The following is a 22,540-nucleotide window of genomic DNA, read 5'->3' as shown; positions in this document are numbered from 1 at the left end:
TGTCTTCTTGAGAGAGCAAAAGGAAGCTCAGTTTAGTATAGCATCTAAACAAAGAGGTCACTTCCAGCAGTTTTCGTCTCCTCCCCAATATGCCACAAATAGTAATGGGTCAGGACCTTGGTTCATTGAGAGGGATCATGGTTGGATATTGGGGTCAAAGAATCAGAATCTGTGTCCTGTTTATTACTACTGACTTCTTTAACACAAAATCTGTTACTTTGCTGCAGGAGTACAGTGCAAGAACATATTACTATAAATTATGAAATAAGTAGTATGAGAAAAGGAATAATGAGGTTCATGGACCATTGAGAAATCTGATAGCAGAGGAAAATCAGCTGTCCTTATATATTTAAATGTGTGTCTTCAGGCTGTCGTATTTCCGTCCTGCTGGTAGTAATGCAACGAGGTCATGTCCTGGATTGTGAGGGTCTATATGATCAATACCATCTTCCTAAGGCATCACCTTTAGAAAATGTCCTTGTTGATGCGGAGGTTGTGCCCTTGTGATCCTGCGCATTAGAACCTCCACATCAGGCTATGTATGCAATCAGTTAGAATGAATACATTCTTCCTGGGCCCCCTGCCAGAAACAGGTATTGATTTTAACCAACGTTTTGATGACAAATTCCACCATCTTCATCAGGGATGAGCCTGGACGTGTCTGGACCTGTGGCATTTATACCCCAGTCACCTGTCCCTCCTGATTGGCTAGCCCTCATCCAATCAGGTTTCTGCTGTCCCACCTTGTTCACAATCGAATTGCAGCTCTTACTTAGGGCAAGACCTTTTGTTAAAATTCTTTTCCTCTAGTTTTATTTCAATGGTTTCCCTCACCAGACAGTCCCAAAAACCATTGGCATGGCAGGAGTTTTGTCCCGTGAATGTCAATCCTATGGCCATTGCGACTGCAATATTCTGCTACTGTCAATTTCTCCAGGTAACTCAAACAGATTTCCTTGATGCAGGGTTCCACCGTGCATCCTGTCTAACCAATATACACTGCTCCTGTAAGCGCCAGTCATACTGAGTCCCAAGTCATCTTTGACCCACAGAGCTTCTTTAGGAGTTTGTGGATGGTATTTCTTCAGGATCCTGACAATCCTTCCAGAAACAATGGAAGTATAGGGAAGGCCAGCGGTAGAGATGGGTTCCTTCTTGTTAGATTTCCTGGTTTTTCCATTGGCCAACTTAAAGGCCCGATTGATTTCCTTCACCTTGTAGACATTCTGTAGAAACTCACTCACACCGACTTATTCCTCGACAATAACAACCACCATCATACCTCCCAAAGTAGAGCAGTACTTTCTACTTTGACTAATAGTGCAAAATAAGATGATTATGCATGACAATCTTACAGAATGGCTACAAGGTGAAGGAAATCAACTCGAGGACCAACAGACTCTCACCCATCACCGAGAGAGAGAGAGAGAGAGAGAGAGTGTGTGCAGGGCTTTCCAGAGACAGCAGCACAAAACTGCCTGGTGTCTCAATGTTTCAGTCTCCCACGATGCTTTAGTCAGTGACATCAGTGAGGAATCGGGTCGCCTACAAGGCCACACCCAAAGGCTTACATCTTCCACACCACACCTGGAAGTATCAAAACGCCAGGCTGCTCAGCAAGTCCGACAATGAGAACCCATTGCCTGTGAAGAACCATAGTTTGAGCTGTAGCTGTAGATCACAGACTCCGACAGGACCCCAGCCAACTTGAAACAAAGACATGAGAAGGGAAGAATAAACTGTTTCACGGATGAACTGGAAGAAGTCGCCCAGGTTTGGAAAAACCATCTTTAGCTCCTCCCACTCCAAATATATCGAAGAGAAAAGTACGGACTGTTCTCTCACTCTCAGTGCGTAGGATTGGACAGAGTCAATGCTGACAGACTTCAGAGGTGAACTGCTGTAACAGGGAGAGAGTTAGCCTGATATAGCATCAATATCACAGCCCAGCATTCAGGAGAGTGCAAGTTTTGTGAAAGAGGTGCAAGATGCACGTTCTTTTTGAGTGGAAAAGGAATTCAAGACCAACAAGGGACTGGGTGGATTTGTAGTAAAGATGGAGTTCTCTAGCAAACTTGCTGGACCTCCAAAGGCCTCATGACCATGAAATCCCACCTGATGCATGGCAGAAACCATGTCCCCATCATTAGCTTTACACCCCAACCATGATCAACCCACATGATATCAAGAATAATTTCTATGAAGAACTGCACTCAGTTATTGTCACTGTTCCAAAAGAAAACAACCTTATCATTCTTGGTGACTTCATGGCAAGAGTGGGCTCTGACAGCACCTCCTGGGATGGGGTCATCGGGAAATACAATATTGGCCGGTGCAACAGCAACAGTCTTCTACAACTCCAGACATACATTATGCTGGAAGTTAGTTGTTGATCACTGACAACGTCTTCCACCTTCCCACTATAACAGGACTTTGTGGATGCATCTCCACTCCAAGCACTGGCATCTAATTGACCACATCATCTCCAGGAAGAGAGACAGAAAGGATGCAAGGTTGACAAAGTCTATGTGCGGTGCTGAATGCTGGACAGACCACCATCTCATTGTTTCTAAAATGAACATCCATATCCATATCCCAACAGAACCCCACAAGGAAAGAAAGTCCTGAGTTGGCTTAACATCTACAAGCTGGAAAGCAGCAACATAAAGCAGTTTTTTTTGTTGACACTGTGGAAAACTGCATAAGCTCCACCCGCTGCATAACCAGAATTTGGAAGGCACTTGGTCAACCCTTTGAGAGCTGATCTACTGTACTGCTGCAGAGATTCTGGGGCTTGCTACCAGAAAGCACAAGGATTGGTTTAATGAAAACTGTGCCGATGTCAAACAACTGCTCGATGAGGAACATCATCCTCACAAAGCTCTCCTCAGAGACTCTAAGTCCACCTCAAAGAAGAATGCCTTCAATAACATTGGAAGGACTGTACAACATGGATGCAGGATTCCTGGCTGAGCAAAAAAAGATGATGAGACCCAGGTGTATGCAGAGAGTTATGATTTAAAGAACTTCTACGCTGCATTGAAAGAAGTCTATGGCCCCACGTCATCAGGATCAGCCCCTCTCCTTTGCGCTGATGGGAGCACATTGATCATGGACAAAGAGGAAATTCTTCATAGGTCAGCTGAGCACCTTAACAGAGTTCTGAATCATCCTTCGACTATAAATGATGAAGCCACTGATCACCTACCCCAGGCACCTATCAGTGAAGCAATGTGGAGCTTAGTCAAGACCCAGAAAATGAATCACCAGCACTCTAGTGGCAAAGCTCCTGGATCAACTGCAATACCAGCTGAGGCCTAAAAGGCCCAAGAACAGCTTAATCAGCTCTTTCAACTCATGTGGCAACAAGAGATGATTCCACAGGAATTTAAAGATACATCTATCATTCACCTGCATAAGTGAAAGGGAAACTGACATTCTTGTAACGACTATCGGGGAATATCCTTGTTGACTATTACAGGCAAGATCTTCAACAGCTTTCTTCCCAACTGTCTCATATTACACCTTGACTGGGGTCTCCTAGCTGAGACTCTGTGGGTTCCAGAAAGAGCGTGGGGCTATCGACATGGTGCTTGCTGCAAGACAGCTGCTAGAAAAGTGTCAGGAACAAAATGGCTGACCTGCTGCCCTGCTAGGTTAATCTGACTAAGGTCTTCAACACTGTTAGTAGAGAGGGTCAGTCTGAGGAAGGTCACAGCAAAGAACGGATGCCCAAGGAAATTCATCACCATGGTTTATCAATTCCACGATGGTATGCAAGCTAGAGTTCAAGACAATGTTGAAACATCCGAGCCCTTCCCTGTCTCAAGCAGGGCTACGTCTTGGCACCAACACTATTCTGGTGTTTTCTGCCATGATGATTGATGCCCTCAGAGATGTCGATGTAGGCATCAGCATCAGATTCTGTACTGATGGGAAATTTTTCAACTTCAGAACACTCCAAGCAAAAAGTAAGGTTACGACAAACATCATCAGAGACTTCTTTTTCCCTGATGACTGTGCCTTCATGCTGGTTCAACAGATGATATTCAGTGCTGTGTCAACAAGTTTTCTGATGTGTTTCCCAACTTTGGGCTTACCAACAACAACAAGAAGACGGAAGTAATGCATCAGCCAGTTCCAGGGAAATCATACGTTGAGCCAAGCATCAGAATCAACAGAAGGACTCAACCCAGTGAAGAGGTTCACATATCTTGGCAGCAAACTGACCTAGGACACCGCCATTAATGATGAAATAAGTGTCAGGATCACCACTACAAGTGTAGCCTTTGGCAGACTTTATACCAATTCCGGACCAGGAGAGGCATAAGTCTACAGATGAAACTGAAGATGTACAAGACCATAATACTTCACACTCTGCTTTATGCCTGCAAAACATGGACAGTGTACCAATGGCATGCCAAGAAACTGAACTACTTCCTCACAGTCTGCCTCTGAAAACTCAATATTAGGTGCCAAGGCAGAATCCCTGACACTGAGGTACTTACCAAGGTGGGACTCCCCAGTATCTACACCGTCCCGATGCAATCCCAGTAACGCTGGGCAAGCCATGTAGCTTATATGCCAGATCTTCGGCTGCCTAAGAGACTGCTTTAAGATGAAATACAGAAAGAAAAGCATTCCTGTGGAAGCCAAATAAAACGTTATAAAGACAAACACAAGAAAATGTGCAGATGCTGGAAATCCAAAGCAACACGCACAAAATGCAGGAGGAACTCAGCAGGTCAGGCAGTATCTATGGAAAAGAGTAAAGAGATGCCATTTCAGGCCAAGACTCTTCTTCAGGACACAAAGGTATCAAATTAGAATTAAAATAAGAGTGGATCACTCTTGAAATGTGCCCCTCACCACTTGGATTTCAAAAATTTTACACAGATTTCAAAATACTGATGTCATCATTTACATTGTGACAATAGTCTTTTGAAATGAAATCATGAAGCCATAACCAAAAAGTACCAAGTTCTCAAAATTTATAAAGAGACCTACCCAGAGGGAACATAGTAGAATTATGTAACGGCTTAGAAAGCAGGTGAAAAATGAGTTGCAGTAAAATGTTTAAGCCTTGATCTTTCTGAGTGAATCTTTAATTCCCATAACAGGCATGGTCTTGAATGTTTACATCTTTACAGAAGTCTCTGATTGTTACTTCAGAGTTGAACATCAGTTTTCTTGTAAACATTCAAGAGCTTGTCCTTTTCTAACATTTCAAAATTGAAACAACTACATTTCTTGTTTTAATTCTGTTCATTAGGAGCTCATTTGCTGCTCTACTAACAAGATATATGTAAGCTGCCAGTTTTTGTCTTCCTTTTCTTCTGAGTGGTATATTGGATAGATAAAACTGTGCAAAAATCTGTTACCTTGGCATATAGAATCTTAAAAATAATGTATCAAATAGTATGAAGATACATTTGTACAATCTATGCATATATGGAACATCCTTCCAGTCGAGGCAACACTTCATTTCCAAATCTATTTATTCATCTATTCATCTACAGTATTCCATGTTCCATGTTCCCAATATGGCCTCCTCTGCACTAGTAAGATTCAACATAAATTGGAGGACTGCTTTGTTAAGTACCTTCACTCCACCTGCAGAAAACCCAATTTCCCAGTGGCCGAGCATTTTAATTCCAATCCCCATTCCCACTCTGACATGTCAGTCCATGGCCTCCTCTACTGCCACAATGAGGCCACTCTCAGGTTGAAGGCTACTCAGATAGAGTATGAGGTAATACTTTTCCAACCTGATGGCAAAAACATCGATTTCTATAACTTTTGATATTTTTTCTCCCTTCCCCTTCCTTACTCTTCCATTCCACACTCTGACTCTGCTCTTCTCTCTTCACCTGCCACTAGTGCCCACCTCCTTCCCTTTCTGCCATGGATCATTCTCCTCTTCTCTCAGGTTCTTCTCCAGCCACCTGTCACTTCCCAGTTTCTTACTTCCTGCCCCACCCACCTAGCTTCACCTATCACCTTCTAGCTCGAACTCCTTCAGCTCCTTCCTTATTCTGGCTTCTTCCACCTTCCATTCCAGTCCTGATAAAGTGTCTTGCCCCGAAACATCCAATCATTTGTTGCTGCCTCACCTACTGAGTTTCTCCAGCATTTTGTGTCTGTTTCCACATCCTCAGTGTCTCTTGTTGCACACCTTTACTATCTTTAATAAAGTAATGAATCTATTTTCACAGTAAATAGCTGGAAGTGTATGAAAGGTTGGTTGGACCATAGATTGTGAACCATGTGCAGTTCTGGTGATAACATCAGAGAGGGTACAGAAAAAGTATAGAAGCGAGTAGTCAAAGCTAAAGAACTAGTTTGACGAGAGGAGACTGGAAGGGCAGGTGTTGTTTTTCTTTGGAACAATAGGGTAAAGGGGATATACATTAGAGGCATATAAAACTATACAAGGCCTGGACATAGTGAACAGGAAGCTTTATTAATAGTTCAATAATTCAGAACATAGATATAATTAGCTGGAAGTTCAGAATCTGGGTATCTTGCAGTGAGTGCCTCCCCTCCCAATACCTCAAAGACATTCCATCATCTGCAAGGCACATGTCAGAGGTGTGATGGACTAACTCTCAATATGCTTCGATAAGTGCACTCTACTACCTCTGAAGACACTTGACATTATTCCAATTGGTTGTTACAGCAAAGTTCAAAGTAAAGTTTAAAGTTCAAATTAAAAATTATTATCAGAGTACATACATGTCACCACATACAACCCTGAGATTCTTTTTCCTGCGGGCATACTCAGCAAATCTATAGAATAGTAACTGTCAACAGGATCAATGAAAGAGCAAGAGCATAGAAGGCAACAAACTATTGAAATGCAACTATAAATAAATAGCAATAAATAACAACTGCATGAAATAACAAGATAAAGAGTCCTTAAAATTGGTTGTGTAAACATCTCAATAGATGAGTGTGATTATCCTCTTTTGTTCATGAGCCTGATGGTTGAGGGGTAGTAACTGTTCTTGAACCTGATGGTGCAAGTCCTGAGGAACTTATACCTTCTACCTGATGGCAGCAGTGAGAAAAGAGCATGGCCTGGGTGGCAAGGATCTGTGATGCTGGATGCTGCTTTCCTACGACAACATTTCATGTAATGTAGATATGTTCAATGGTTGAGAGGGCTTTACCCATTATGTACAGGGCTGAATCCACTACTTTTTGTAGAATTTTACATTCAAAGGCATTAATGTTCCGAAACCAGGCAGTAATGCAGCCAGCCACCATCCTAAACATCCATTCCCTCTGTTCTGACTGTGGTATACAATATATCGTCTACAAAATGCACTGATATTATTGGCTAAGGTCATTCTGACCTCTTCCAAGAAGGTCAAACACAGCTGGAACCTGCACTTCCCCCTCCAAGTTGCTCAGCTACCTGACATGAAAACATATCAGTGTTTCCTCATTGTAAGTGGATTAAAATATGAGAACTCCCTCCCACAACAGTGCCACGAGAGCACCTCAGCAGAAACATTGCCACATTTGAAGAAGCTGGCTCATCAACATCCTCTCGAAGGCCTCACTAATCATGTCCAGATTCTGCTTAATAAATAAGAAAAACAGTTATGAAGGTTCACTGAGATTATAGAGCAAGAGCCGGGAAATAGGATTAATCTAAAATATACTTCTGGATGTGATGGGCAATTGCCTACCTTCTGTGCCATACATTATTGTGATTCCACAAGCATGGAATTCAGAGCCACTGCTTGGAGATGTTAAAGGCTCTACCAGTGAACTGCAGTATATGCCCACTGGTGAGTATATGAAAATTGGTCCTTTCACACAGTAAGTGAAAAGTGAAAAGTTCAGTAATACACCATGTTTTTAAATGATGAAATGCCACCTGAATGTCAGGATTAAGCTGGTCTGCACATTTTAAAATTTAAAACACCTGCTGTTTATATCCTTCAAAGATCTCCAGAAACCTATACTAACCTAATGATAGGGTCGTAAAGAGAGCTTTTGACACATTGTATTGAGTACTGGAGTTGAGATGTTGTGTTGAAGTTATATAAGACATTAGTGAGGCCTCATTTGGAGTGTTGTGTGTAGTTCTGGTCACCTACCTAAAGGAAAGATATTGAAAGAGTACAAAGAAAAATTTGAAGGAGGTTTATGGGACTTGAGGTCCGAAGTTGTAGGGAAAGGTTGAAAAGGTTGGAGCATGAGAGAATGATGGGGGAGTATGACAGGCACACAAAATTTTGAGGGTTATACAGTACATAGGGTAAACACAAACAAACTATTTCCTCTGATGTTGGGCGAAACTAGAACTAGAGGCGATGGATTAAGTGTGAAAGGTGAAATAATTAGGAGGAACATAAGGGGGAACTTCTGCACTCAGAGGGTAGTGAGAGCATGGAACGAGCTGCCAAAGGAAGTGAATGATTTTGAAGTTTGAATAATTACATGGATGGGAGTGATACGGAGGGCTACTATTCAGGTGCAGATCAATGGGAATAGGCAGAATAATAGTTTAGCACGATCTAGTTGAGCAAAAGGGTCTGTTGCTGTCTGGTAGTGCCCCATGACTCTGACTCTGAGCTATGTAGAAGACACTATATCAAATCCACTCTGTCCTAAACTTTTCCCTTCCAAATGAATAAAATTACACTTTGTTCTTCTGTGACTCATCTTGCTTGCCTGTCCTTGAATTAAAATTTCTAATTTCAAATGGCCAAGTCTTGAATCCCTATAAATATCACAGGCACAATCTCTGAGCCTGATCCTCACACTGCCTCAGAATAATTCTGAAAAATCTCATTTACCTGGAGAATTACTGGATATATCAGTTTGCCATTCATCTTTAATGCAGATAAAGTTAATTCAGGTATTTACAGGTTTAAATCATTTTCATAGAATGGCTGTCAACTGCAAGGAGCAATGCACTAAATAGTTTATTTTTGTTGAGTCATCAACAACAGCGAGCTGATTGACTGTGTACTTTTATGTCCATTCAAAACAATTGCTGCTTCCAGAATATTGGCCTTTCTCGAAGCTATTAGATTCTGTGAAGCAAGAAGTGATGTTTATCTGATGTAGATAGCTTGTCTGCGGCTGTGTTTGAGATCAATGAATAATAATCTGAAGTTATATTACAAGTCAGAATCAGAATAAGAATCAGTTTTTTTGCCACTGACATAAATCATGCAATGTGTTGTTTTATGGCAGTACAGTACAGGTAAAACAAATTACTATAATAACAACATAAATAAATAGTGCAAAAGAGGAATAGTGAGGTAAAGGTCATGAGTTCATGGACCATTAAGAAAACTGATGGCAGAGGGCTAGAAGCTATTCCTAAGACATTGAGTGTGGGACTTCAGGCTCACGTACTTCCTCCCTAACAGTAATAATGAGAAGAGTGCATGTCCCAAATGGTGGGGGTCCTTAGTGGTCGATGCTGCTGCCTTGAAGCACCTCGTTTTGGTGAAGTCCTTGATGATGGGGTGGCTTGTGCCTGAGGTGGAACTAGCTGAGCCAGCAATCCTCTGCAGCCGCTATTGATCCTATGCATTGGTGCCTCCACACCAGATAGGTGCATTTATAGATATTTGCTAGTCTTTGGAGGCATGCAAATAGTAGACTACTAAATGGATACTCCATGTCAGCAGACTGAATTACGGCAGACAAGTGTTTCCCAACACTTTGAACAATCGTACCACTTGTTCACTGTCAGTAAAACAGCCCACCCCAATCCCACACCCTCTATATGCAACTGAGAACATTACAGACTCCTCACTCCTTTTTTAGGAGTTAGTGCTATCCCAGGGATTCCCAAGTACTACTAGTAGCCCTATATCCTAGGCAGACTAATGTACCCAATATATTTTTAATTACTTTAGTTTTTCTTATGAACTCTCCAATTAAATAACCTCAACTTTATCAGCAGTCAATTGATCATTAGGGGTTTGCACCGTTCAGAGTGGAAACCACTCTAATAGACCCACCTGAGGCAGTTGTTTGGAAAATCCAAAATTCATTACACTTAATAAAGATTTTACATTAAATGAAGCTGTTGTTTTGTCACCTGCAAAGGAAGCAAACAAAGATTTTATTAAATGAAACTGTGAAGCTGACAATAAGTAAGTACCTTAAGGCAAGCATTTTTCCTTGTTTATTTTGTTTCATGCTAATGTCTATTAGTTAGAACACAATTCCCTTTAGAGTTATCACTTAGATTATGCTGTAGCCATGTTTAAACCTAAAATTAAAGACCCTCAGGGAGCCTGCATTTAAAAACAAGGCTGATCTTTGCAGAACTTGCAAATACTGACTCTATCCAACTCAAAGCTTTGAAGGTAGAATTGATTATAAGTTCTGATTGGGACAGAGTACCATAGTAAATCCAATTAAGAAGATTTTTTTCTTTTCTTTGGCAGAGATAACACAGCTTGAGCTCAAATTTGGAAAAAAAAGAATATAAATTATTTATGCATTTTTTTTTCTTTTTTTATTTCTTATGTATTTTGTAACTTTGTTGCTTGAGTTCTCGCTGATTAAGTCATCAACAGTGCCATGCATGCTCTCATTACTTGATGGAATCTCACTCTAATGAAGAATATTTTACTTGAGCAAATGCTGCTAGAATTCTGTTCAGAATAAAATCTAACACTCCAGTGCAGTTACATTCTCCATCACCACGGCTACTAGGTATGAAGAGCACTCAGTCACAAAGGCATCGAAGACCATGAAAATCTATTTTTGATCTTTCCAAATAAATATAAATGAAGCCTGCAGTCCATCAATTGTCCAACAAAGGCTGAAGAAACTTTCCAACATTTAGAAGCTAAAATGATGTGCTCACTGTTTTGAACATCCTTTAAAAATCATTATTGCACAGGTACTACTACCACCAAATGGTAAAGGAGAAGGTAGTGAAGATGTTTGCCCTGGTACTATAAGGTTTACACATGTAGGCTCCTCCCAGTTTCCACATAGTTAACAGGAGTCACCTGCCACTCATTTCCAGTGCATCACCTGCAGCCTATTTAAACCCTGTATGCACCTACGATCCTTATTCATTCATTCAAACTAGCAAACTGGCCAACTTCAACCAAGTACTCCTAGCCTTCAGTTACCTTGTTGCCTTGTCATATTAAGTATCTGTTTTCTCTTGTTTTGTGGCTTTTCATGGCTTGTTGTTTTGCAGTTTATTGTTAAAGTTATTGCTCACTGCTGAATCATCTCTGCTGCTCTGCACTTGAGTCAAGCCCCCTCCACATGACCTGACAGGATGTATAACCCAACAGAGTGTGCTCACCTAAAGGAAGTCATCCATCAACATGAGCACACAATCCAGAAGCAATAGGACACCATTGACCATCTGCCCATCGTCATCTTCCAACTCACCGCCTCGATACAGAAACCCCGCGATTTTCAACCTCCTCCTTCTGAGACCCGAATTCTGGTGCCTGAATGTTTCAATGGACTCCTCCACCCAATGCTGCAGCCTCCTGCCCCAGTGCATCTTACACTTCAAGTTCCAGCCATCTCTGTATGTTATGGAGTGAGCCAAGACTGCCTTCATCATCTCTCTCAGGACTGGGAGAGCACCGGCCTGGGCCACCACTTACTAGAATAATAAAACGACTATTTACAAAAAACACGAGGAATTCACTGCTGAGATGTGCCGGGTTTTTGACCATCCAGGAAGTGGAAGAGAGACAGCAGAATGGATAATTTGCCTACTTATACTCAATGCTGGATTATACTGTGGATTTCAGGATCCTCGCAGTGCAGTATGACTGAAATGCAGAAGCACTCCTGGCCTATCACCATCACGGACTCTTGGAGCACTTGAAAAATGAGCTGTCTACCGGAGAGATGTCCACCAACCTCAAAAGCCTTATCACTCTGCCCCTCGGAATTGAGCAGCATCTTATCAAAAAACCCGCTAGGTCATCAGCCAGAATCACAGTTCCATTCTTTTGCAGGCTGCAGGACCCATGCAGTTAGAGAAAGCCCCCATAACTCCCCAAGAGCATGAGCGTTGGTGAAGCACCAACTTGTGTGCCAACTGAGGAGCAGCCAATCATTCACGCATCAAATGCACACTGCTTCCGGGAAAACGGCACCACTAAATGGAGGCAAGCGCCCTTTGATCGGCTAAGTTCCTCCATCCCCTCATTTCAGCACCATAGCCTGATTCAGTCTCTCTACTGTCCTCCACCACCATTCCTCCATCACACTTGCCACCCCCCCCCCCCCCCCCCCGGCTCTACGCACATGGGAAACTCTGGTGAATTCCGACACAACAGGCAACGTTCTGGACTGTACAGCCTGCCTCTCATTCCTTCCGCATCACACCCATTGACAGCTGTCACTTGGGATCAGGGATGGTCTGAGTGTGCACACAGTCTGTACACAAGAGCATCAGAGAGCACCAAGGGTCCATCCATTCCTCTTTATCAACTCACCCAACACTCCCCTTATCTTGGGTTACCCCTGACTGTCCATTCACAACCGTCACTTCGTCTGGCCATCTGGTTCACTGCTGACTTGGGTCCTAGAACACCTGGCAGACACCTTGTCACAATAGTTCAATAGTTCACAATAGTTCTTCTCAGCAGAAACAGAGATTGGCCATCAGCCCATCATTCCATCCTTGCCCCGATCGTCCCGGAGCTTGAGAACCAGATCTGCCAGGCCCTACAGCATGAGCCTGTTCTGAGCAACACAGCTGACAAACACATGTACCTGCCGGCAGCCATGCATTCTGAGGCACTCCATTGGGCCCAATTCTCACCCCTCTCCCACCATCCAGGTCATGAAAGACCATGCATTTTCTACTCCGTCGGTTCTGGTGGCCCTCCATGATCATAGATGTATGTCAGTTCATCACTGCCTGCCCTCAATGTGATCAATCCAATTCCTCCAACCAGTTGCCATGTGGGCTCCTGCCTGGCCCTCAATGCCCATTGTCCCACATTGCCATGGATTTCGTCACGGGTTCGATACCTTCTGATGGGGCCACAGTGATTACAATAGTAATGGACCAGTTCTTCAAAGTGGCCCACTTTAGTGCTCTCCTCCATGACTTCCCCCTACACTGACAGGTGCCTCTACACTGCATATTGATTGGTAGGTTATGCCTGGCCTGTCAGTATTTGCAATGAGTGTCATGGAGGTTGTCCCCATCATACTTCTGTACTAATTGTAAGGCTACAAATATCTCCATTGTATAGTGAATCTGATTATCTCCATTGCTTTTGCAGTCAGTTAGCATACGAGGGGTGATTGATAAGTTTGTGGCCTAATATAGAAGGAGTCAATTTTAGAAAACCTAGCATGTTTATTTTTCAACATAGTCCCCTCCTACATGTACACACTTAGTCCAGCGGTCGTGGAGCATACGGATGCCTTCTTTGTAGAAGTCGGTGTATTGGACCTCCAGGTGGTCCACAGCAGGGGTGATTGATAAGTTCGTTGCCTAATGTAGAAGGAGATGAGTTATACAGCTGTCATTACATGCACGTGCAGTTCAATTCTTTGAGTGCTTATGCAGAAAGTTTGAAGTTAATAACTCATCTCCTCCTACCTTAGGCCACGAACTTATCAATCACCCCTGCTGTGGACCACTTCTGGCTGGTGGCGTAGTGGCATCAGCGCCGGACTTCGCAGCGAAGGTTCCCGAGTTTGAACCCAGCCGGCTCCCCAGGCACACTTTCCATCCAGCTGGGTTGAGCATCGAGCTAGCATCTCGACCTCGTAAAAAAAGAAATTGCCTGCTACAGAAACATCAACAGCAAAACGTTGATCGCCTATGCTCTCTCATGAGTTTAAAAAAGGCAATTTCCTTCCTCCCTTCCTATGATGACAAACTAAATGAATCTTGTATACCCACATATCATCAATATTCCTTTGTTTCCTGCTTATCCGTGCATCTGTCTGAATACCTCTTAAATGTTGCTATTGAATCTGCTTCTTCTACTTCCCCTGAAGGTGCTTCCAGGCACCGACCACTCTCCATAAAATAAAACATGCTGTGTACATCTCTTTTAATGTTTTCCTCTCAGGTTAATGCCATGCCCTTTAGTATTTGACACTTTCACCCTGGGGATAAAGATGCTGACTGTCTACCCATTCTACTCCTCTCCTCGTCATATATATTTCTATCAGGTCACCCTCAGCTGCTGTCACTCCGGTGAACAATCCGTTTGTCCAGTCCCTCCTTAGAGCGAACGCACTCCAATCCAGGCAACATCTTGGTGAACCTCTTTTTATCACCTGCTCCCAGACTTTCACATCCCATCCAGAGCTTGGCAACCAGAACTGCACACAATACTTCAAAATAGGTGGACCCAAAGTTTTATATAACTGCTACATCCCAACTTAAATCTTCAGGGTGCCAACCAATAAAGGGAAGCATACCATATCCCTTCTTTCTCAATCTGTCCACTTATGTTGCCATTTTAGGGAGATCTGGACTTGCACCTTAAAACCCCTCTGTACAACAATGCTCCTAAAGGTCCTTCCATTTACTATACACTTTCCTCCTGCAATAGGTCTTCCAATGTGCGATATCTCACACTCAGAAATGCTTTGCCTCTGCCTGCTCCTGCCCCACTGCACCTGTGTCCAGATAGGCTCATTGTCTCTGCCTTCTCCTGCCTCACTGTACCTGTGTCTAGCTAAGTTCATTGTCTCTGCCTGCTCCTGCCCCACTGTATTCGTGTCCAGCTAAGTTCATTGTCTCTGCCTGCTCCTGCCCCACTATACTCCAGTCCAGACAGGCTCATTGTCTCTGCCTTCTCCTGCCCCACTGTTCTCCTGTCCAGATAGGCTCATTGTCTCTGCCTTCTCCTGCCCCACTGAATTTGTGTCCAGGTAGGACCATAGTCTCTGCTTGCTCCTGCCCCACCTTTCCTCATACCTCAACTCCATTCTATCCCCCTTGGTTCAGTCCCTTCTCTACTACATCTGCAACACTTCTCATGCTTTCGATCTCCTCACTAACTTTCAACTCTGGCCCTGACTACCTCATTTTCACCATGGATGTCTAGCCCATAGACATTTCTATCCCCTAGACACTTCTATCCTCAACCAAGGAGGCCTTGAAATCTCCACTTCTTTCTCAATAAAAGAACCAACCAGTTCACCTCCACTACCATCCTCCACCATCTGGCAGAACTGGTCTTCACCCTCAACAATTTCTCCTTTGTCTCCTCCCACTTCTCCAGACTCAGAGGGCAACCATGGGCCAAGCTACGCCTACTTTTCCATTGACCATATACTTTCCGTCATTATATTCTATCTGCCATTTCTTTGCCCGTTTTCCTAATCTGTCTAAGTCAATCTGGAGCCTCTCTACTTCCTCAAAACTACCTGCTCCTCACCTATCTTCATATCATCTGTAAACTTTACAACAAAGCCACTAATTCCATCATCCAATTCATTGACATATAATGTAAAATGAATTGTTCCCAAAACACAACTTGCAGTCAACCAGAAAAGGCTCCCTTTATTCTCACTGCCAATCAGCCACTGTTTTATCCATGCTAGAATCTTCCCTGTAATACCATAGGCTTGTAGCTTTTTAAGCAGCCTCATGTGTGGCACCTTGTCAAAGGCCTTCCGAAAACCCAAGTACACAACATCAACCAATTCTCCTTTGTCTCTGCTACTTGTTATTTCTACAAAGAATTCCACCAGATTTGTTAGGCAACCTCTTCCCTTGAGGAAACCATGCTGACTTCATCCTATTTTATCACCTGCTTCCTAGTACCCTGAGACTTCATTCTTAATAATCAACTCTAACATCTTCCCAGCCACTGAGGTCAGACTACCTGCCCTATAGTTTCCTTTTTTCTGCCTCTTTCCCTTCTTGAAGAGTGGAGAGACATTGGCAATTTTTCAGTCTTCCAGAACCATTCCAGAATCTAGTGATTCTTGAAAGATCATTACTAATGCCACCGCGATCTCTTCAGCCACCTGTTTCAGAACCCTGGTGTATACACCATCTGGTCCAGGTGACACATCTACCCTCAGACCTTTCCGTTTCCCAAGAACCTTCTCTCTGGTTATGGTAACCTCACAGACTTCCTGACCCCTAATACCTGGAGCTTCCGGCATACTGCTAGTGTCTTCCACAGTGAAGACTGATGCAATGTACTTAATCAGTTCATCCAACATTTCGTTGTCCGCCATTACTACTTCTCCAGCATCATTTTCCATTGGTCCGATATCCACTATCGCCCCTCATTTGCACTGGCTATTGTAATATTGCCCATTTGGAATGCATTTTCTATCTCCCATTGTAATTTGTAGACCACATCCTTAATACTGTTTGGGGATCTGTATACAACCCTCATCAAGGTCTTTTTAACCTTTGCTGTTCCTTAGCTCTATCCACAATGATTCAACACCTTCAGACCCTATGTCACCTCTTTCTAATGATCTGATTTCAGTTTTTACCAAAAGAGCAACGCTGCTCCCTTTGCCTTCCTGCCTGTCCTTTTGACAGAATGTGTATCCTTGGACATAAAGCTCCCAGCTATAATCTTTTTTCAGCCATGATTCAGTGATGCCTACAAGAATATACCTGTCGGTCTGCAACTGTGCTACAGGTTCATCTATCTTATTCTGTATACTGTGTGCATTCAAATATAACACCTTCAGTCCTGTATTCACCCTTTTCAATTTTGTCCGCCTTTCACATTGCAACTCATCCTGTTGACTGCAATTTTTCCCTGTCAACAGCCTCTCCTCACTACACATTGCCTCTGTTTGTAAACCAGCTACCTCATCTTCAGCACTATCATATGCCTTTTCTATGATACTTCTTACATTGAATTATGGGCAGCTCAGGACTATAGTCACACTATGCTCAACCTTTTGATCCTAACTTTGCCTGAGGTCTTACCAACATCTGTCTCCACGACCTCTGCACTAACTGTTCTGACACACTGGTTCCCATCCCTCTGTAACTCTAGTTTAAACCCTAGCATGCAGCATTTACAAACCTTCCCACTTGGATATTAGCTCACCTCTAGTTCATTGCAAACTGTACCTTCCGTAGAGGTCCCACGTTCCCTGGAAGAGAGCCTAATGATCCAAAAACCTTATGCCCTCCCTCCTACTCCACTGCCTTAGCCACGTATTAAACTGTATAATCTCCCTAGTTCTGGCCTCACTAGCACGTGGCACGGTTAGCAATCCTGAGATCACATCCCTGGAGGATATGCCCTTTAACTTAGCACCTAACTCCCTGAACTCCCCTTGTCACTCGTTCTAACCATGTTATTGGTACCTACATGTGCCACGTTTTCTGGCTGTTCATCCTTCCACTTAAGAATGCTGAGGTCTTGATCTAAGATATCCTGGATGCTGCCACCTGGGAGGCAACATGCCATCCGGCAATCTTGTTCTCACCCATAGGACCTCCTGTCCGTTCCCCTAACTAACGAATCACCTCTCACCACAGTGTGCCTCTTCTCCCCCCCTCCCTTCCATTTTCAGTCACAGAGGCAGAGTCAGTGCCAGAAATTGGACCACTGTGACCGCTCTTAGGACATCCCCACTGGCAGTATCCAAAGTAATGAGGGGGATGGCAATGGGGTACTCTGCACTGGATCTTTAATCCCTTTCCCCTTTCTGACTGTCACCTAGTCTCCTGTGTAACATCTTGGGTGTAACTACCTCTCTTTGTGTCCTCTCTATCACCCCCTCAGCCTCCCGAATAATCAGAAGTTCATCCAGTTCGTGCTCCAACTCATTAATGCAGATTGTCAGAAGCTGCAGTTGGATGCACTTCTCGCAGTTGTAGACAGAGCTCCTGTTGTGCTTAACTGCCGCCTGATGAGCCTCTGCTTCCAACACATCATTCTCCTCAACTTCAGCCATCTCTAAAGGGATCCTACAACCAAACATATCTTTACCTCCCTGCCCCCTCCCTCCACTTTCAGCTGGGATCTCTCTTACTGTAATTTCCTTGTCCATTCATCCCTCCCCACTAATCTCCCTCCTGGCACTTACCCCAGCAAGTGGCCAAAGTGCTACACCTGTCCATTCACTTCCATCACCTCCACTCAGAGCCTTAAACAGTCCTTCATGTGAGGTAACATTTCACCTGGAAATCTGCTGGAGATGTCTATTGCATCTTGTGATCCTGATACGGCCTCCTCTGCATTGGTGAAATTTTGTTGTAGACTGGGAGACTGCCTTGCCAAGCACCTCCATTCCATCTGCCAAAAGCCAACTTCCCAGTGGTCAAAGCTTTTAATTCCGATTCCCGTTCTGTCAATTTGGTCCATGGCCTCCTCTTGTGCCATGATAAGGCCATGCTCAGGATGGGAACAACACATTTTATTACCTCTCACTAGCCTCTAATCTGATGGCATGTATATTGATTTCTCCTTCCATTACAAAAAATAATTTCATTTCCCCTGCCCACTTTTCCTATTCCTCGCTATGTCCTGTTACTTCTCTTAACCTGCCTATCACGTCCTTCCCTTTATTCTATAGTCCACTCTCCTCTTCTATCAGATTCCTTCCTCTCTAGACCTTTACCTTTCCAACTCACATGATTTCACCCCTCACCTTCCAGCTATCCTCCTTCCACTCCCCCCACCTTTTTATTCTGGCATCTTCCCCCTTTCCAGTCCTGAAGAATGACCTTAGCTTGCAAAGTGAACTGTTTGTTCATTTCCACGGATGTTGCCTGACTTGTTGAGTTCCTCCAGCAGTTTGTGTGTGTAGCTTTGGGTTTCAGGCATCTGCAGAATTTCTTAAGTTCACATCTTACACTTGTCCAGATTAAATTCTATCTGCCATCTCTCCACTCATATTTCCAACTGATCTTCATCCTCTTGTATCCTTTGACAGCTTTCTCCACCAATCACAACTCCACCACTTTTCATTTCATTTGCATATTTATTAATCAGGTCAATTATATTTTCATCCAAATCACATCTATAATAGATCTTTGCAGGTACAAAGACCCATATTGCTGCTTTTTGGATCAGGCCAGTCCTGATATGGAGATATGGAGCTGGCAAACAATATACCTTATCTCCCCTTTATCCTTATTTTCAAACATAAATTGCCTATTATGATGCTGATTCAAATGATCTTTTTTTCAAACTTCTCTTAAAGCCTTACATCAAATGTTGCACGGACCGTTTCTCACATCTTCAGAGCCACCCCTCAGGAAAGATAGTCGTTCACTATGATTTTCATTCTGACAACACAACCTTTGATTGATTGAGCAAAAGAGTTTTTGAAGATCAAGCCTTGACACTAAATTGATGGTCTACTGGGCAATCGTGATCCTCGACCATCTATCATTTTCTAACAACTGGATTACTGGCAGCAGGAATCAAACCATTAATACCATCTTCACAAAATCTCAAACTTACTGGAAGGATAAGCAAATCAATGTCAATGTTCTCCTCCAAACTAATATCCCTAGCATTGGCCCTAATTTAGCCAGCAGCACTGGCCAGGCCACATCATTCACATGCCTGACACTTGTCTCCCAAAACAGACATTTTGTTCTGAGAGATTACAGGGTGTGCAGAGTAACTGATAGATTGATGTGGTCAAAGTCTGGAAGGGAGCAATTCTCCTCACAAACCGCCCACCTGTTTGTCCTCTCCCATCTGAGGAGAATAGTGGATCTGACATTGACCTCGTCAATCTCAGAGTCCACAAAAAACCGTGTGGACGCAAGTCACACTCAGTGCTGAGGAACTGCCTAGGAAAAAAAAATATCAGCCATCCAAGGCAAAACAGTGCCATATGAAAAATCTACCTGCAAATATCCCAACAGCAGAAATTTAACTACCTTCCTCAAACTGAGAATACACATGCATAAGCAAACCAAGGAATTATGCAGCCACTTATTAATTCTGTTGTCCATGAATTTAAATAAATACCCATAAGAACACAAGCACTGCAGTCCCCACGGGTTATAGTGTGCTAAAGCAAAGAATACATCTGACCAAAATAATCCCACCCTCACTACTTAAAGGACCAGAAATCAAAACTACGGTAAAGAGCAGGCTTTCCTGAATGGATAATTATTTTTTATTTAGTTGTTAAATTTTATTTTTCTATTATTATTGATTTCTAACATTGCTATCATGCTGAAAGCCTCACCATGGAGGACTTCTCCACAGCAGCAGAAAAATATTTTCTCAGTTAGGGACTGGTGATCTTATTTGCCATATTTTAAAATGATGTATTATATGGCAATTCAAGCAAACCCCATACATAGAATAGTTAAAGAGTGAAAAAGAGGCCATGTGTAATTTGTACTAATTGGAGCAGAGACAAGATCTTCGTGAGGCTTGTGCTGGTGAACTAAATATTGTTTTGCTACTGTTTTAATTAGTGTCTTACACTTTCTGCCCCCAAGTGATGATGCTTGCTGCAATGAGACTGGCGAATTTACTTATGCAGTCCTGTGGACCATTTCTCTCTTCTATCTCAACTCAACCCTGTTAGCAAGTGATACAATCTTTAATATGCATGTACTATTTGAACTGCCAACGGTTAGCACAATGGTGATAGATTTGATAACAAGCTCATAAATTATTTCTGACAGTTAACAAATGCAAATTATATATATTCTGCTAACTGTATTCTTTAAGTTGATTTGATCAGAATTGATTGAGCAGCTATTCAATAATTCCTGAGCAACAAAATGATAAAAGCAAACATGGAAACAATTTAAAATAATTAGGGATGATAATAATCTTCATTTCCTCTCAACTGGATTATTATGTAGTTCTGTGCAACAGGTTTTAGTTCTCTCATTTCTCTTTGCTATCTATGGCTGTAGCTGCCTTATACTCCAGCTACTAAATACTGACCTGGGTTCGGTGCTCGCCCATGAATTCCTACTCCTGCCCACTCACAAGTTAGCACTTTGTCCAGGAGGGGTTGGTGTTGTCGGCACAGCAGCCACAGAACACCTTTCCACCTGGTGCTATACATGCAAGCTTATGTCATGGGAAATCAGACAATTGAAGAATCATTCAAGACCCAGTTCATTACAAGGATCAAAGACATTGCCCATCACTAGCGGAGTGAAAGCTGTTGTGCATGCGTGCGCGCGTGTGTGTGTGTGTGTGTTTCTTACAACTTTATTATATTGCTTTCTATTTCATCCCCAGCTGTTTATGGATTAATAATGTTAGCAAATGATTGCATACATTACTTCATTATACACCCAGTTTTGTATGCATGGAATGGTTTAACCATTTTATGGATGGATGGCACACAGCTCTGGGTCATCCCAAGATGTTTTAGACCACAAGACCATAAGATGTGGGAGACATTCAGCCCATTGAGTCTGCTCCACCATTCCATCGTGGTTGATCCCGGATCCCGCTCAACCCCATACGCTTGCTTTCTCGCCATAACCTTTGATGCCCTGACTGAAAGGAAACTATCAGATTTTGCTTTCAATATACCCACCATTTTGGCCTTTGCCGCTGTCTGTGACAGAGCATTCCTCAGGTTCACTACTCTCTGGATAAAAAAAATCCTCCTTACCTCTGTCTTAAGGGATCACCCCTCAACTTTGAGGCTGCGCCCTCTAGCTCTGGATACCCCCACCACAGGAAACATTTTCTCCACATCCACTTCATACAGACCTTTCAAAATTCAGTAGGTTTCAATGAGATCCCCCACATCCTTCTAAATTCCAGTGAGTACAGTAACCGCTTCGTTCCCAGAATCATCCTCGTGAACCTCCTCTGGACACTCTCCAATGACAACACATCCTTTCTGAGATAAAGGGCCCAAATCTGTTGAAAATACTCCAATTGCAGCCTGACCAGTGCCTTATAAAGCCTCAGCATTATCTACTTGTTTCTATATTCTATTCCCCTTCAAATAAATGCCAACCTTGCATTTGCCTTCTTTACCACAGACTCAAACCTGTGAATTAACCTTTTCGGAGTCTTGCACAAGGACTCCTAAATCCCTTAGGATCTCTGATGTTTGAAATTTCTCCCCATTTAGATAATCTGCCACTTTTTTGCCCATTCTTCCAATTTGTCTAAGTCCTGCTGCAATCACATTGCTTTCTCAGCACTACTTACCCTATCTTCAGATCATCCGGAAACTTTGCCACAAAGCCATCAATTCCATTATCTAAATCGTTGACAAACAATGTGAAAAGTAATGGTCCCGGTACTGACCTCTGAGGAATACCACTAGTCACTGGCAGCCAACCAGAAAAGGCCCCCTTTATTCCCACTCACTGCCTCCTGTCTGTCAGCCATTCCTCTATGCATGCTAGTGTCTTTTCTGTAACACCGTAGCATTTTATCTTGTTAAGCAGCCTCATGTATGGCACCTTATCAAATGCCTTCGGAAAATCCAGGTAAATGACATCCACTGCCTACCCTGAAACCTCATCCTTAGAAATAGACTCCAACACTTTCCCAACCACTGAAGTTAGGCTAACTGGCCTATTGTTTTCTTTCTTTTGCTTTCCTTCCTTCTCAAAGAGTGGTGTAACATTGCAATCTTCCAGTCCTCC

At 43.0% G+C, this 22,540-nt stretch overlaps 1 protein-coding gene across 3 annotated transcripts in view; it reads left to right on the top strand.

Annotated features, from left to right (window-relative positions):
- The window catches only part of gabrb1 (gamma-aminobutyric acid type A receptor subunit beta1), a 292,075-nt gene that overhangs the window by 252,801 nt on the left and 16,734 nt on the right, over nucleotides 1-22,540 (top strand). The window contains exon 9 of one of the 3 annotated variants that reach the window (XM_072251843.1): nucleotides 3,694-3,711. The exons of the other annotated variants lie outside the window; for them this stretch is intronic. Coding sequence (XP_072107944.1) covers nucleotides 3,694-3,711 — 18 coding nt within the window. The remainder of the gene's footprint in view (nucleotides 1-3,693; nucleotides 3,712-22,540) is intronic. 3 annotated transcript variants of the gene reach the window in all.

The sequence above is a fragment of the Mobula birostris genome, chromosome 3 (genome assembly GCF_030028105.1).
Source record: "Mobula birostris isolate sMobBir1 chromosome 3, sMobBir1.hap1, whole genome shotgun sequence".
NCBI lineage: Eukaryota > Metazoa > Chordata > Chondrichthyes > Myliobatiformes > Myliobatidae > Mobula > Mobula birostris.
Note: the sequence above shows the minus strand (reverse complement) of the source record. Positions and strands in the feature narration are given on the sequence as shown.